At 41.0% G+C, this 17,256-nt stretch overlaps 1 protein-coding gene across 2 annotated transcripts in view; it reads left to right on the top strand.

Annotated features, from left to right (window-relative positions):
• The window catches only part of tyw1 (tRNA-yW synthesizing protein 1 homolog (S. cerevisiae)), an 82,512-nt gene extending 69,575 nt beyond the window's left edge, over positions 1-12,937 (top strand). For both annotated transcript variants that reach the window (XM_062060662.1, XM_062060661.1), the window contains exons 15-16: positions 429-596; positions 11,796-12,937. In XM_062060662.1, the coding sequence (XP_061916646.1) occupies positions 429-596; positions 11,796-12,017 (390 nt within the window). In that variant the 3' untranslated portion in view covers positions 12,018-12,937. The remainder of the gene's footprint in view (positions 1-428; positions 597-11,795) is intronic.
• Positions 12,938-17,256: the final 4,319 nt, after the last annotated feature.

Genomic DNA, 17,256 nt, shown 5'->3' with positions numbered 1-17,256 from the left:
GTCGGCTGCTCCTCCGCGATGTTTATGCATTGTAAGTGGATTTTACTTTTTAAAATGTTTATTGTAGAAATATGGTTTTTAAAGTTGAGGATTTTTTGTGTGATTTGTGATTGTTTGTGAAGGCACCAAAGGGACTTCTATACGCGTGTCGGCCGAGCAGAGCATAAGCTTGTTGTTGTTTTTGCTTGTTAATAAAGAAACCTCCTTGTTATGTTTGTTTGATATACAGTACTGTATAGCACTTTATAATGTGTTCAAAGTGTACAAGCCTTCACTAAAATATGGACTATTGTCGAGGATGGAACCCATTATTCATATTTACATTGTTTCTTATTGAGAAATTTACTTCACTATACAAACTTTGAGGTTACACTCTTATCACACGGCACTCAGTCATCTCCTGTTGTGTTGTTTGTGTGTGTGTGCAGGGTGTGACATACTGCGGCGAGAGCTCGGCCAGCAGCCTGACCATGGCCAACGTCCCGTGGCACCAGGAAGTGGTCGCCTTTGTCCAGCAGCTGGCCGACATGCTGCCTCAGTACGAGATTGCCTGCGAGCACGAGCACTCCAACTGCCTGCTCATTGCGCACACCAAGGTAAGACGCCAACGCTGTGCACAACAAAAGTACATTTGTTTGTACACATTCAATTATGTTGCAGTGTGCACTCCAGGCCACTAATTGGCGGTGTTAAAAAGACACCTGGTTGCGACAGTACGTCGTCATTGATCGTCAATGTACTTTGTCTCACGAATAGCAGGTGGCACCCGTTCACTTTAAAGGTTGACTCGTGATGACACCAGCCATCTTTTTCCACCTGCTGCTGGTCTTTAAAATAATTAATTAGTATTTTCTTTCCTCTTCCATATCGGTCTCTCACTTTTCTGGTGGAATAGTCTACTTCAATTTAGTCCGGCGTGGGCTCCACTGAGGCCGTCGTTAATTAGTGAGTGATGAGTCATTGCCTTGAGACACACAAACACACACAGTATATAAAAATACATACATAAATTAGGGCTGTCAAATGTTTTTTTGTTTTTTTATCAAACTAATCTCACTTTTGAATTTGGATGAATCACTTGCTTGCATAATTTAAATTAACTTAAAAAATATTTGGACACAAATGCAATTGTATTGTTAATATCATCCTAGAGCATTTTTAAATGTTTTGCTTGAATGCATGTCATTAATTTGCCCAAAACTTGGTTACAGTTTTGTTTAAAGCGAGCACTCCAGTCAGTCTCCCACTTATCTCTGCTGACATATTCATGGATCTGATCACTGACTGTGACAAACTGCGTCGCCTTTAAAGTAACCATTTGTGGTTAAGGTAAATGACCATATAATAAATGATAAATGGGTTATACTTGTATAGCGCTTTTCTACCTTCAAGGTACTCAAAGCGCTTTAACAGTATTTCCACATTCATCCATTCACACACACATTCACACACTGATGGCGGGAGCTGCCATTCAAGGCGCTAACCAGCAGCCATCAGGAGCAAGGGTGAAGTGTCTTGCCCAAGGACACAACGGACGTGACTAGGATGGTAGAAGGTGGGGATTGAACCCCAGTAACCCTCCGATTGCTGGCACGGCCACTCTACCAACTTCGCCACGCCAAATAAATTGCCTGATTAAAGGGGAACTGCACTTTTTGGGGGGAATTTTGTCTATCATTTGAAGTGAAGTGAATTATATTTATATAGCGCTTTTCTCTAGTGACTCAAAGTGCTTTACATAGTGAAACCCAATACCTAAGTTACATTTAAACCAGTGTGGGTGGCACTGGGAGCAGGTGGGTAAAGTGTCTTGCCCAAGGACACAACGGCTGTGACTAGGATGGCGGAAGCGGGAATCGAACCTGGAACCCTCAAGTTGCTGGCACGGCCACTCTACCAACCGAGCTATGCCAATTCCTTTTTAAGACAAGAACACATGTTTTTCTTTTTTAATGCATTCTGATTTGTACGATACGGCAAGTACAAGGTGGCTAACAATGCTTCTAAATAGAGTACTTTATTGCGCCCACTAAGCCCTCTAAAAAACATCCAAAAACTGCCAACGATACTCCATTTACATTTACATTTTACATGACTTGAATATTAACCAAGTATTAGTGATATTGTTATTATAAGCACTAATGCTGAGGAACTACTTTTAGCAGCGCTGGGATCACAGAGATGTAGCTGGCTTATGCACCGGCAGTATTGACATACTGAGCTACTGAAGCGCCTCTGAGATTAAAGGGCTTTATAAATAAAGTTGGTATGGTATGGTATGGTGAAAGTTTGTGCTAAATTATAAATCATGCCTCTCACTTGGATAGTAGCAATAAGTTGGTCAACGTTGACATTCAACTTAGGCCGGGAGTTGACGAGAAAGACGCAAACAGATGCTCATTTGCGCCCATCTTTTTTTATATATTCTTTTTTTTTTTTAACTTGCGTAAGGACTCTGATGAATTCTTCATTTAAACGGGAAGATATTAACATCCCATCAGTCGGCATCGCAGTGAGAGCAGACAATGTACAGTAAGTGATTGTTTTATTATGTTCATAGTTTGTATTTCTTGTTTAGCACTGGATCTGCTTATCTTTTGCTTGCTTGCTGGCTCCTCTTCTGTTAGAAGATAGGGTGGGCCTGCGCGTGATTTTTTTTTTTATGTATCTGAAGTTGCGCTTCGTCAAACACACAGCACTTGGCAGATTAAGAAGTGGACTCCGTGGCATGGAGAACCAAGACAAACGGCACTTCTATAGTCTGTTGTAGCCTTCATCCGCCCTCACAGTTGCCTGTTCAGCCGTTGAGGTCTTGTTTTCTGTTAGGGTTGTCTCCCTTGTGTAGCTCCTTCTCCCAAACTTTTCATCATGACTAGTTTACTCCTGGTAGGTGGGTTTCTTGGGTCCTGGGGGTAGTCATACTTAAAGTTTAGTGTCATCACTCAGCTTCTAAAACTTGTAGGTCATCCTCCTTATATTCAGGCTCAAAAATATAAGATTCTGGATCATCATTTGCCCCAAAATAGTCTTTGTTGTCTCTCATGAAATCTGCCATGATTAGTTGTTGTTGTTGAAGGAAAAAGGGAACGTTGTGACGCGTCTGTGAAATTAATACGTAAATATTACATTTAATTATTAAATGTAACTACATTACATATATACTTACAGTGTGTATATAAAACTTTGATGGAGGTTTTTAGAGCGCTTTATAGGCGGAATAGAGTGAATTTCATTATCTCCATTGTTAGCTGACTCTTGCTAGCGTTTGTTTACGACTAAGCATAAAAAAACAAAAGCGTGTGGTTGTCTCGCATAAGGATTGTGAATGATAGGCAAAATTTCCCCCAAAAAGTACAGTTCCCCTTTAATGCGATCATTTATTTGTGATTAATCGTTATTTTTGACCGGCCAAATAAAAATCTGTACATGTTTGAATTTTAAAACAAGTTGGTTTTCTTTTCGGCCGCTTTACTTTTGGGGACTGCCTGCAGATGTATGAAATTGTGTGTGATCCTGTAGCAACGCATGGTCCCTGGAAGCCTGCGGGGAGAGTGGATACACACACACGCACACACACACACACACAGTGAAGATGCAGTCAATATTATCCCCGCCCCCACCCCTTGTCTTTCATGCATGTGCACCAGTGGACGTTTTTGCGACTGCTTCAGACTTCAGATGCTTTCCTTCCTTTGCACGTCCTCGCCCACGCCTGTCAGCATTTCCTAATATACTCGCACATGCACGCACACACCCTCTTTGCACTACTCACACAGATTGTTGTGTTGCTGTGTGTGTGTGCGGTGCACTCGAGCAGACCTGCTAACTCGGCGCACAACGCAGACTTGTGTTGCTTGCTGTCGTCTTTGGAGGCTTCCTTTCAAAGAGGCTGAGAAGGACATGGTTCCAAACGCTGAAACAGAGAACGAGGGCATCGCCGCCAGGAGGTCACATCAGTTATGTTGTTATTATGTTGTATGTGTGGAAGGGATCCCACCTCAAAGTTCAACCAGTTCGACAAAACCACAGCACAGCTGGATTCTCCACGTCTATTTTAAAGGCCTTCTCCACTTGCTGACTGTGGGTTCACTAGACGTGGCCACTTCATTAAGTGCACTTAAACAATGAAATGAGATACCCTCCCCAAATATATAAATAAAAAATTAGACACTTCAATCAAAATGCGACAGGTGTAGCCCAATAGTGTCCTCCGACCGCGTCAATCCAAAGTGAGCGTGATCGTGTCTCTAATGAAGTGGCCCGTGTTAAATACAGCAGCAGCAACGTGCATGTCAGTGTTTGACTAGTGTTTGCTGGCAGCGGCGAGTGAGAGCGATGTGGAAATGTACAACAGGAGCATGCTGTTCTTTAATTGTGCATGTTTACACATTGTTTATACCCAACACTATGTGTGTGTAGTGTTTAGAGCGTAACTCTGGAGACACACTGCATCATCATTAGCTGAATTGCATTTGTTCTCCTTCCACTGGAGGACATTTCACATTGCCTGGTCTTCATCTTATCTTGCATCTTCTTCTTCATCCTCCCTTCAACTCACTCACCCTCTTCTTCATCTTCTTCCGTCATCATTCCTCATTTTCTTCCCATCTCTACTCCATCCTCAAATCAAATCAAATAAAACTTTATTCATGTAGCACTTTTCATACACAGGCAAGAGGCAAACACAGAGTGTTGAAAAAAAAATGTAATGATAATAGAAGAAGCGAAGAAAACATACGACACACACACACACAGCACTATTGACAATAACAACGCAAAACCAAAACATGGCATGGCACTGAGGATTTGAGGAAAAACGCCACCTTTGAAGCATCCACAATGGAGAATAACTTAAATTTACGCCATCTAAAAATAGTACAAACATATGCAAAAATGAAATATAAATATTCCATTAAAGGCCTACTGAAACCCACTACTACCGACCACGCAGTCTGATAGTTTATATATCAATGATGAAATCTTAACATTATAACACATGCCAATACGGCCGGGTTAACTTATAAAGTGACATTTTAAATTTGCCGCTAAACTTCCGGTTCGAAACGCCTCTGAGGATGACGTATGTGCGTGACGTAGACCGGCGAACACGGGTATGCCTTCCACATTGAAGCCAATACGAAAAAGCTCTGTTTTCATTTCATAATTCCACAGTATTCTGGACATCTGTGTTCGTGAATCTGTTGCAATCATGTTCATTGCATTATGGAGAAGGAAGCTGAGCAAGCAAAGAAGAAAGTTGTCGGTGCGAAATGGACGTATTTTTCGAACGTAGTCAGCCACAACAGTACACAGCCAGCGCTTCTTTGTTTACATTCCCGAAAGATGCAGTCAAGATGGAAGAACTCGGATAACAGAGACTGTAACCAGGAGGACTTTTGACTTCGATACACAGACGCCTGTAGAGAACTGGGACAACACAGACTCTTACCAGGATTACTTTGATTTGGATGACAAAGACGCAGACGTGCTACTGTGAGTATGCAGCTTTGGCTTCTAAACATTTGTTTGCTTGACCGTATGTGCGCAACTTTTTTTTGCGTATGTACGTAACTTTTTTAAAATATATAAGCTTTATGAACCTTGGGTTAGGTGAACGGTCTTTTGGGCTGAGTGATTGTGTGTGTTGATCAGGTGTTTGAATTGTATTGGCGTGTTCTATGGAGCTAGGAGCTAGCATAGGAGCTAGGAGCTAGCATAACATGTACCGTACCGTACGTGCGCGTCACGTACGTAACTTTTTAAAAATATATAAGCTTTATGAACCTTGGGTTAGGTGAACGGTCTTTTGGGCTGAGTGATTGTGTGTGTTGATCAGGTGTTTGAATTGTATTGGCGTGTTCTATGGAGCTAGGAGCTAGCAGAGGAGCTAGGAGCTAGCATAACAAACACGCAGGTGTTATTATGCAGGATTAATTTGTGGCATATTAAATATAAGCCTGGTTGTGTTGTGGCTAATAGAGTATATATATGTCTTGTGTTTATTTACTGTTGTAGTCATTCCCAGCTGAATATCAGGTACCGTGAGTATGCAGCCTTGGCTGCTAAACATTTGATAACTTGACCGTATGTGCGCGTCACGTACGTAACTTTTAAAAAATATATAAGCTTTATGAACCTTGGGTTAGGTGAACGGTCTTTTGGGCTGAGTGATTGTGTGTGTTGATCAGGTGTTTGAATTGTATTGGCGTGTTCTATGGAGCTAGGAGCTAGCAGAGGAGCTAGGATCTAGCATAACAAACACGCAGGTGTTTTTATGCAGGATTAATTTGTGGCATGTTAAATATAAGCCTGGTTGTGTTGTGGCTAATAGAGTATATATATATGTCTTGTGTTTATTTACTGTTGTAGTCATTCCCAGCTGAATATCAGGTCACCCCCGGCTCTCACAGCATCTTCCCTATCTGAATAGCTTCAACTCCCCACTAGTCCTTCACTTGCACTTTACTCATCCACAAATCTTTCATCCTCGCTCAAATTAATGGGGAAATTGTCGCTTTCTCGGTCCGAATCTCTCTCACTTCATGCGGCCATCATTGTAAACAATAGGGAACTTTGCGTATATGTTCAACTGACTACGTCACGCTACTTCCGGTAGGGGCAAGCCTTTTTTTTTATCAGATACCAAAAGTTGCAATCTTTATCGTCGTTGTTCTATACTAAATCCTTTCAGCAAAAATATGGCAATATCGCGAAATGATCAAGTATGACACATAGAATAGATCTGCTATCCCCGTTTAAATAAAAAAAATTCATTTCAGTAGGCCTTTAAGAAGTGAATAAAATCATAACATTGAGAGAATAATAGTAGTATTATCAATAATTAAGATAGAAAAGTTAAAGTCCCAACGATAGTCACACACACACTAGGTGTGGTGAAATTATCCTCTGCATTTGACCCATCACCTTGTCCACCCCCTCGGAGGTGATGGGAGCAGGGAGCAGCAGCGGTGGCCGCGCTCAGGAATCATTTTAGTGATTTAACCCTCAATTCCAACCCTTGATGCTGAGTGCCAAGCAGGGATGTAATGCGTCCCATTTTTTTTATAGTCTTTGGTATGACTCGGCCGGGGTTTGAACTCACGACCTTCTAGTCTCAGGGCGGACATTCTAACCACAAGGCCACTGAGCAGGTTAAAGGCCACTGAGCAGCAGCACAATAACAATAACGACACAATAAAATAATTTTAAAAAACATAAGAGTTTAAGATGACCCGTAAAAAGCCTTATTTGAAAAGGTGGATCTTTAGCTCTTTTTTATTTTATTTCAACGGTCTCTGTAGTCCCGAGGCTCCCTAGCAGGCTCTTCCACAAGTGGGGGCCATAGTGGGCGCCTCACTGTGGGTCTTTGTTCTGGTATTTGGTCAAGCTAAAAGGCCAGAGCCAGAGGACCTCAGGATCCGCAAGCAGGTGAGTTAGAAAACAAGGCGCATGGCCATTAAGACATTTAAAAATGAACAATAGAACTTTAAAATCGAGCCTAAAGCTTAGGGGGAGCCAATGCAGCGACTTTAAAACTGGTGTAATGTGCTCCCTGACCTCATGTCCTCGTCAGCACGTGTGCAGCTGAGTTTTGTAATAATTGTAGACTTCTGATATTCCTTTTTGAGAAGGCCAGATAGCATTACAATAGTCTAGACCACAGAAAATAAAAGCATGCATTAGAACCTCTGTGTTGGCCTGAGAGAGAAACAGTCGGACTCTGGCTATGATCTTAAGATATAAAAAACTATTTTTGTAATATGTCAGATTAATCAGCTCGGAGTCAAAAATCACAATTTCTTATAGACTGGGTTGGTTTAAAATCTTTGGGAAAGGTTTATCCCTGTGGTCTTCAGGGCCTATAACTAAAACCTCGGTTTTGGCCTGGTTGAGCTGTAGGAGATTCACTGCCATCCATGACTCGATGTCTACAATGCAGTTAAAACGTACATCTATTGGTCCTGTGTCATCAGGAGACACAGCGATGTACATCTGTGTATCATCAGCCTAACTGTGGAAACTGATGCCGTGTCTCCTAATGACGTCCCCAAGAGGCAGCACACCAAGATTAAAAAGAATAGGACTTAAAATTGAGCCTTGAGGAACTCCACATTTTATCTCATGGGTTCCTTATCATCCTTTCCTAATTGCCTTCCTGTTCCATTACGCAGTCTTCGTCATCATTTTTCACGGTCGGGTCACAATATTTTGAAGCTATGAACCAATCGTCTTTTCCAGGGTCAAACTGTGGGCATCGTGCAAGCTTTAATTAGTGTGCAGCCCATGTTTTTGAGTCACATTTTAACAGTATAATGTGTAAAAAGCAGTGTTAATAACAGGGACGTCAAACATGCGGCACATGGGCCAGATCAGGCCCGCGAACAGGTCCAATCCGGCCCGCGAGATGAGTTTGCTAAGTGTAAAATTGAGCTGCATTTTTACATTAAAGAAACTGCTGTCCTAAATGTGTCCACGGGATGTTGCAATAGCAATTCTGTTAGGCAAGCAAATAGTTTATACCGGGGCGAGGAAGTGTACCAAGCAAGAGGTACACGGTAAAGTGGGGCTGCGACTCCTCCTCCTCGACCCAACGTAAAACAAAGAGGAGTAACAAACAATTGGTAACCCCATTTAAAATGCTGCATTAGACTCTACAGATTGGTATAGTTCTGTGAAAATTATTGTCTTCTGTGCAAATTTAAAGAAAGTGAACTGTGGAAATGACAAATGAGGTAGTTGATACATAGAAGTGTTTTTATTTATGCTTCATTTTGTTTTATGTTCAATCCAAGATGGGCTGTGATTTAAAGTTTAATTGCTTCGGAGATACACTGAGATTAAGTCTAAATTCATTGTGTTCTTCATGGTGTTTTTGAACCTGCACTATTTTTTCCTCTGGATTTTCAACTAACTTGAAGTGTTTTGTTAAGAGGTTTATTTGTAATATGTACACTTTCAGAATGTGCCTGTTCTATTTTGGGCCGAAGTAAAACGAAGAAAAACAATCTGAAGTTATCGTAGTTGTATTTTTAAGTTATTATGCCATGATTTTACCCGTTCGGCCCACGTGGCAATAGATTTTCCCTCATGCGGCCCCTGAGCTAAAATGAGTTTTACACCCCTGGTTTATAAAATGAGAGTCTTTTTCATCTTGAGTCACGTCTCCACGGACCATTTGGATATTTAACATGAACATAAATTCCATTAAGCGCCATGTTTTGCACCGTTAGTCTTTATCGCCCTTGAAGCATTATTGAATCTTATTGTGAGAGAGCGCTGGTGCATTGTGGGAAAAAACAAAGGTCACACTTTCACCTGGTTGGGTTGGATTGGAGAGGCAGAATGTTGTTGGAGGTTGCAGTCACACACACACACACACACCCACACAAACACACACAGGCGCGCACACACACTTCCATACCTCCATTTATCCCCCGCCTCTGGGCTCTTTAGCAAGATGGATGGCTGTGGGCGCGTGAGGCAGTGATTGATCGGAGGAAGGACACCAGGAGGAAGAGGTAGGGAGGAAGTCTGATCTTTGGTTTGTATCTTAACATCAGCCAAGTTGTGAGGTTCTTCCTCGCAATTTAGACGAAGGCAACAACCCTGCCACGGTGGATGTGCATACATTCAGAGCTACCACAGAGGTCTTAAAACGTGTAAAATTTGGTTTCAATCAATGTTGTTTTTGACAACCATCTTACATTTAGTCTTAGTCTTTTGGACCAAAATGCTTATTAGTTTTAGTCACTTTTATATGTGATAGTTTTAGTCCAGTTTTAGTCGACGAAAACTCAAAAGGGTTTTAGTCTAGTTTTAGTCGATGAAAAGTCAAAAAGGTTTTAGTCTAGTTTTAGTCCAAAAAAAAGAATAAAAAGTATAATATAAGTATATAAGTATAGTCTTTTAACAAATTAATTTAGGTAAATAAGTATTGGAGATTGCTGTTGGGCAGTGTCACACACAAGTTGTGAAAATAGCAGCAGATCTATAAGTTCAACCCATTGTAAGCTTGCAGATCTGCTATTTTCACAAATAATAACAATAAAGGAATGGTTTTAGACATATAAGGTTTCCACCCAACAGCAAATTTCTGATCCAAGGATTGTGTATTACACACAGATAAAGTGGTAACAGTGGAATCAAAGTTCATTACTCCAAAAAAGCCAAAAAACAAAAACATTCTACTTCAGCAATTGTGGCTTTATTTCTCAGAATTTGTTCAAGTACAATGAACATAAACATGCCCAAAATATGAGTGATGGATGAGGAACACATATGCTCAACTTGGCCCTGTCTGCCAGTGCAATTACAACAGATATCATACAAGCCCACTCTCTTTCATTTGTGCAAACCATGTAATAAAATAATCAATTCATTCCTGATTCCTTAATGGGGCTGCGCAACGTCACTTGTGGCTTTTAGGCTAAAGCTAGCAGACTCTACGTATAACAGTAACTCGACCTGTTTAACATATCAAGTTACGTGCTGACAGAACGTACTCACAAAGAGATAACCACACCGTCACTGAATGTAAACATGGCTAAACATGCTGCTAAAGTAACACACACATAATGAATTGACGTTAGCGTAACAAAAGCTAACTTTAGCCTGAAGTTAGCAGCCCATTTGCAGCCAGGAGTATGTGGAAAACGTACTAATGTATTAGCTTACTATGACATTTATCGATTACGTTAACAGCATTTGTAACTTACCTTCGAAAAAATATCCTTGTGGCGAGCCTTAAGGTGCCGCTTAAGGTTGGTCGTATTTTTTCCGCATATTTTGTGGCCACATTTGTCACCGTCTTCCTTCACAATACACTCTGTTTTATTATCTGCTGGGTTATATTTAAAATACACCCATATGTCGTCTCTACGTTTGCGACCACCGAGCCCCTGTGTTGAAACTGCCGCCGCCATCACGCTCCATTGCCTGATGAGTAACAACAGTCTGACGTGTTGAGCACGTTGTGCGCTGCACGCCAGTTGGTGGGCGTGGTTTTAATTGACACACACAAACAGAAATGTCATGCATTTTAAACGTCTGACAGATTACCCACTAACATTTTCGTCCGTTCTCGTCTCGTCAACGAAAACTCACACACGTCTCGTCATGTTTTCGTCATCAGAGAGACATGTTTATCTCGTCACCGTCTCGTTATCGTCATGAAAAAAAGTGGCGTCAACGAAATGATTTCGTCATCGTCATCGTTGACGAAAATAACACTGGTTTCAAATATATCAAAATCTCATAAAATGTTTTAAGTATGGCAATCAAGGTTATTTAAAGGGGAACTGCTCCTATTTTTGGAATTTTGTCCGTCATTCACAATCCTTACAGTGCATCCGGAAAGTATTCACATCCACATTTTGTTATGTTACAGCCTTATTCCAAAATGGAATAAAATTCCTATTTGTCCTGAAAATTCTACACACAATACCCCATAATGACAATGTGAAAAAAAATCACATGTACATAAGTATTCGCAGCCTTTGCGCAACACTTTGTTGATGCACCTTTGGCAGCAATTACAGCCTCAAGTCTTTTTGAATTCGATGCCATAAGTTTGGCACACCTACCGTATCTTTGGGAAGTTTCACCCATTCCTCTTTGTTTGTTCTTCTTTGCAGCTCCTCTCAAGCTGCATCAGGTTGGATGGGAAGCGTTTGTGAACTGGGTCTTATATTTGATTCATTATGGTGTTGTAAAGTCTTCAGTTTGACTTGTTGAAACCTGCAGAGACCCTGTACTGTGCTCCCCATATGAAAGGACTTCTTCTTGTGTGTGTTTAGTTTAAGGTGGACGGCGAATGGTGGACCTGGATCGACTACGAGCGCTTCCAGGACTTGGTACGCGCTCACGGAGAGTGCGGGGGCCAGAGCAGCTTCTCCTCGATGGACTACATGTCCCGGACCCCCAGCTGGGCTCTGTTTGGTGCGAAGGAGCAGGGCTTCGACCCGGTCGAAACTCGCTTTCAGAGACGCAACAAAACCAAAGACCTGTCTGGATGCTGATCTGCCCGCTTGGAATCCTTCCTCCATCATATTGCCTTTTCAAATGACAATTTTTATTTGGCCATGCTTTTATTTTGAACACATTCCCTTTCTCTTTTTTTAAGTTTGAGTTTAAAAAAAAAAAAATAATTAATGGAGATGATTTAATCTAGCAAGCGCCCCTTGTTTGACGCTTGATTAAACTGATCCTCTCAGCAGCTTCATTAGCGGCCTCCTGCTGATTTTATCTTGGGACGGATTTCCCACAATCCTTTGCTCCGCACACTCATTAGTGCTCTGTGCCATGATGCCTGACAAAACGCATGCAACTGTCATTGTAACATGAAAGGAAATGTTTAATTTGGACAGGAAATGGAGCTGTTGTGACTCAATGTTAAAGCAAACAGTCACCGATTTTGCAGGAAGTCAACTTTTTACTGCATCTTGGTGATGCACTGAAGTGATCAACATCCGTCCGCCGCAGAGATTTCTTTTGTGTACATTACCAAAGTCATATGTTTATTTGTGTGTTTGTACATTTTTCTTATCAGTGTTGACGTCAGACCGTTCACACTTTCTGACCTTTTACTTGGATCTGATTGTTTTCAAATACGCTATCACAGTGGTTCTCAAACATTTTTTCACCCAGTACCACCTCAGAAAACACTTGGCTATCCAAGAAGCGTCTTAATGGCCAACATTAAAATACAGTAGCGTAGTAGGCCTAAGTATTCATTAAAAACATTTTATTTAGCAGGTATATGTCAGTCACACTGTGTGAATATAGGAAAATAAAACACTACTTGTTGGCGTACCACTAGTTTGAGAACCACTGCGCTACCGTAAACATGTGGATGATGGGGATACATTGTGGTGGTTTACACTACGACTACCATGCGTTTTGAGTTTAAATACAAGTTGACTGTACAAATATGGAGTTTTTTCTGGTTTATCTTTTGTTGTTTTTGTTGGAACGTGTCTGTGAGCAAGAACATGCTGAATATTACAATGTAAGATTTTTTTTTAATGTATTGTAACATTTACACGCACAATGGTCTGGTCCATGCAATGTATAAGGTCACGCTGCACTTAAGGCGTCGCTATTACTAACGTTGTTCTCTTGACTGACAGCGAGGCGTGTGATTGGCGCTCAGGATGTCTCCAGCCTCGACTTCTTCATGCGAGCTGACGTTGGTAGCAGAGTGTCAAACCTTTAAAGCCGCGGTGCCGCAGAACCAGCGATGTGCGGTGAGAGGTTCATGGCTGGTGAGGCACTGAATAATTTTTTTTTAATACTAAATTCTTCTGCTCTTATACAATATGCTTGTTTTAAAAATGTGTCATTGCACTAAAAAAAATAAGTACAAGAGAGAGAAAAAAGCCAATACCAAACTGCCCCCTTCTGAGCAAGGGTAGTTTGGCCCTAGGGGGGAAAAAAAACCTAAGCAAACATGAGCACATACAGTATTACGACAAACAAAACTCAAGATGTACAACGGGGGAGAGAGGAGGGGCTGCAGCCAACACGGGGCGTGGTCCAGCACACCACGTGGGATGGAGGTGTATGTGTGCGTATTTGCATAGTAATCTATGGGTGCGTGTATTTCCATAAGCCTGGAAGTTGGTCCATTCAAACAAAGTCAACATTCCAGGTGTCCCTGAAGATGGGGGAAGGGCTTTCAGAGCATCTTTCACTTCCACCAGGGAATGTCCATCCATCCATCCATTTTCTAACACTTGTCCCTTTTGGGGTTAGCAGGGGGTGCTAGAGCCTAACTCAGTTGCATTCGGGCAGAAGGCGGGGTACACCCTGGACAAGTCGCCACCTCATTGCAGGGCCAACACAGATAGACAGACAACATTCACACACTAGGGCCAATTTAGTGTTGCCAATCAACCTATCCTCAGGTGCATGTTTTTTGCCCACGCAGTCACGGGGAGAACATGCAAACTCCACACAGAAACATCCCGAGCTTGGGATTGAACTCAGGACTACTCAGGACCTTCGTATTGTGAGGCACATGCTGCCCATTAGGGAATGTCATTGCACACAAAAAAAGGCCAGTGCAGAGGAATTTAATTTGTAGATAAGGATTGTTTTGGTTAAGACAAGTAGATGCTTTCCAATAGGTTGGTCTACAATAGATTTCTGTTCTGACTCTCAAATTGATTATAATTTCGCCTTGCAGAGCAGAAAGCTTATCCAAGATGTTACTCGGTTTGTGATACTGTTCAGAGATCGCTACAATTTCAGTGCCCAGAGCTCTACCCATCTCATCAATCATGACTGCAGCCTCTGGAAACGTCTGCCATCGTCTTCCGAATTTGCCAATAGACCAAAGAAACGCTCTCAATTCAATCAGCGGATGCCCTGTCATCATAGTTCCAAATAGACATCTTCAATGTCCTCACGGAAAGAATCGCCAGGCACATGACCCACCACTTCTCTTTTAATGATAGACCTAAGGAGGCCCGAAAATAACAGGTTACAGTAATCGAGACGAGATGTAACGAGTGCATGAATAATGATCTCAGCGTCGCTGGTGGACAAAATGGAACGCATTTTAGCGATATTACGGACTTCTGACACAGGTTTCTCCTTAAAACAGAATATTTCACTTAAGTAAAAATTTTGTTTTCAAATACAGTCGTTCATCGTGATTCATTTTAAGTTTGGTTGTTTTAAATTGATGTTTTCGTAGTTGGAACATATACAAAACTGTTTACGACCTTCCGAATATGTTTTTTTTTAAACATAAGAGCACTTTAAACATGAAATGAACCCATATAATCACATTTACACTCGTTTCACTTTGAGTGTGTTGTTCTGTAGATTAGTACTCCCCAGTAGCCCCGAGCAATCTCCAAGCGTCATTTGCAAAGGCTATCGTCTGGCCACTAAGGCGCAAGACGTGGAAATACTTTGTCACCCTGGGTAATTTTTTAAAATTAGAACTGGGCTTCCATGTGCTGTAAGCACAGGCGTAAGTTGTTCTATGAAAACAAGAGTCACAGCTAGCCACGGTGTTAGCATTCCGTGTTGTTAGCATTGTGTGTCCGCGACATCATTCCTCATCGATCACGTCAAAACTGTGACATTGATGTCGAAGATGAAGTGAACCTTGAATCAATGGAGTTTATCTTTGACAGGCTCGTTAGCAATATGTGGTGCTCCAGTCCCACGGATCGTGTCCAAGGCTCACCAAGGTGGAGATGTGTTATCGATGAGGCAGGGGCCGAAAATAGAATGTTTGTCAACTTGATTGTCACGGCCAAGATATAGGTGCACCAAGACTATATGTTGTGTTGTTAGCATTGTTAGCCCTTAATCAGGAAATGTAATGACAGAGAGTAAAACGCTCTAATATATATACGATTTTATTTAGTCCAGAAATACATAGAATATGCAGACCTGGCGATCAAAAACGAGAGAAAAAGAAGGTAAGTCGCTAGTATTGTATTTTGCGTCCTCTTCTACTGATGTTTTCCGCAAGATAATTGAGGGAATGCAGAAAGAGCATGAGGAAACACAGGCTACGGTGTTTTTGAAAACGCCATGAAGTCCAGAAATGTTGATTTTTTTAAAAATCATAATGTTAACCATATTCGTTTTGAAGTAACCATGGACCAGGGCGGGGGTTGGCAACCTGCGGCTCTTTGGCGCCGCCCTAGTGGCTCTCTGGAGCTTTTTCAAAAATGTATGAAAAATGGAAAAAGATGAGGGGAAATTGGGAAAAAAAAATAAAAAATTTAATATGGTTTCTGTAGGAGGACAAACCTGACACAAACCTCCCTAATTGTTATAAAGCACACTGTTTATATTAAACATGCTTTACTGATTCGAGTATTTGGCGAGCGCCGTTTTGTCCTACTAATTTTGGCGGTCCTTGAACTCACCATAGTTTGTTTACATGTATAACTTTCTCCGACTTTCTAGGACGTGTTTTATGCCACTTCTTTTTCTGTCTCATTTTGTCCACCAAACTTTTAACGTTGTGCATGAATGCACAAAGGTGAGTTTTGTTGATGTTATTGACTTGTGTGGAGTGCTAATCAGACATATTTGGTCACTGCATGACTGCAAGCTAATCGATGCTAACATGCTATTTAGGCAAGCTATATGTACAGTGTTTCCCAAACATTCATTTATTTGTGGCGGCCCGCCACGAAAGAATTACGTCCGCCACAAATAATTTTTTATTTTATTTATTTATTTATTTTTTGTCCTGTCCAGCTTCTCAGGCAAATCATATAGTTGATGTAGATGCCCATATAGGCTGTTCAGATTTACTTTACAAAAGAGAAGTGTAGGATACTTCTCTTGTTGCCTTATTTGTATTTGACCACCACTGTTTTCTGTTTATTTGTTACTGACTGTGGCAGGACACCTCTGCCTCTGTTTCACTTTATGTTGCTGGTATGGTTGTAGTAGTAGGCTAAAGTTAAATGATTTAGTATGCACTAATTAAAGGGGCAGAGCTTTAAGAGACATTTTAGCTTTTATATTTTATAAGATATATTTTTTGTAAGAACCACAATTAATAAATATATTTCAGTGAATAACTTATTGTTCAAATCTGTATATAAATATGTACATAAAGTGTTGTAATTATATTGTAAAATGGATGGATGGATGGGTGGATGTTTAAAACAAAACTGTTCATATTAATTAGTAAGTATACATTTTTTGAGCCTTTTTAGAGAAAATCATGTCATTGTAGTAAATTATGCAAATTACTCGATGATGTCATGGTGACCACGCCCATAGCCACGACCCCAGCCACAGGTATCTTGGCAGTTTATGGGAAACACTGATGTACATATTGCATGATTATGCCTCATTTGTAGGTATATTTGAGGTAATTTAGTTTCCTTTAAGTCCTCTTAATTCAATTTATATCTCATGACACACTATCTGTATGTAATATGGCTTTTAATTTTTGCGGCTTCAGACAGATTTGTTTTTGTATTTTTGGTCCAATATGGCTCTTTCAACATTTTGGGTTGCCGACGCCTGGACCAGAGCGACAAAAACATGCGATTAAGTGATCTAAATAATAGTTTGACATGCCTTTATCCTCGCTGTCTAGATGACGTCACACCAGGAGGGGGCGGCATATCAAGTCGGCCGTTGGAAAGTGAGTTATCTACCCATTACTCAAAAACTGATGTTATGGAAAAAATGCCAGATTCATTTTCAGGAGCCAAAAATACATTAAGAAAATTGTTGTCTTTTAGCTGTCCAAATCAATCAATCAAT

The sequence above is a fragment of the Entelurus aequoreus genome, linkage group LG10 (assembly GCF_033978785.1).
Source record: "Entelurus aequoreus isolate RoL-2023_Sb linkage group LG10, RoL_Eaeq_v1.1, whole genome shotgun sequence".
NCBI lineage: Eukaryota > Metazoa > Chordata > Actinopteri > Syngnathiformes > Syngnathidae > Entelurus > Entelurus aequoreus.
Note: the sequence above shows the minus strand (reverse complement) of the source record. Positions and strands in the feature narration are given on the sequence as shown.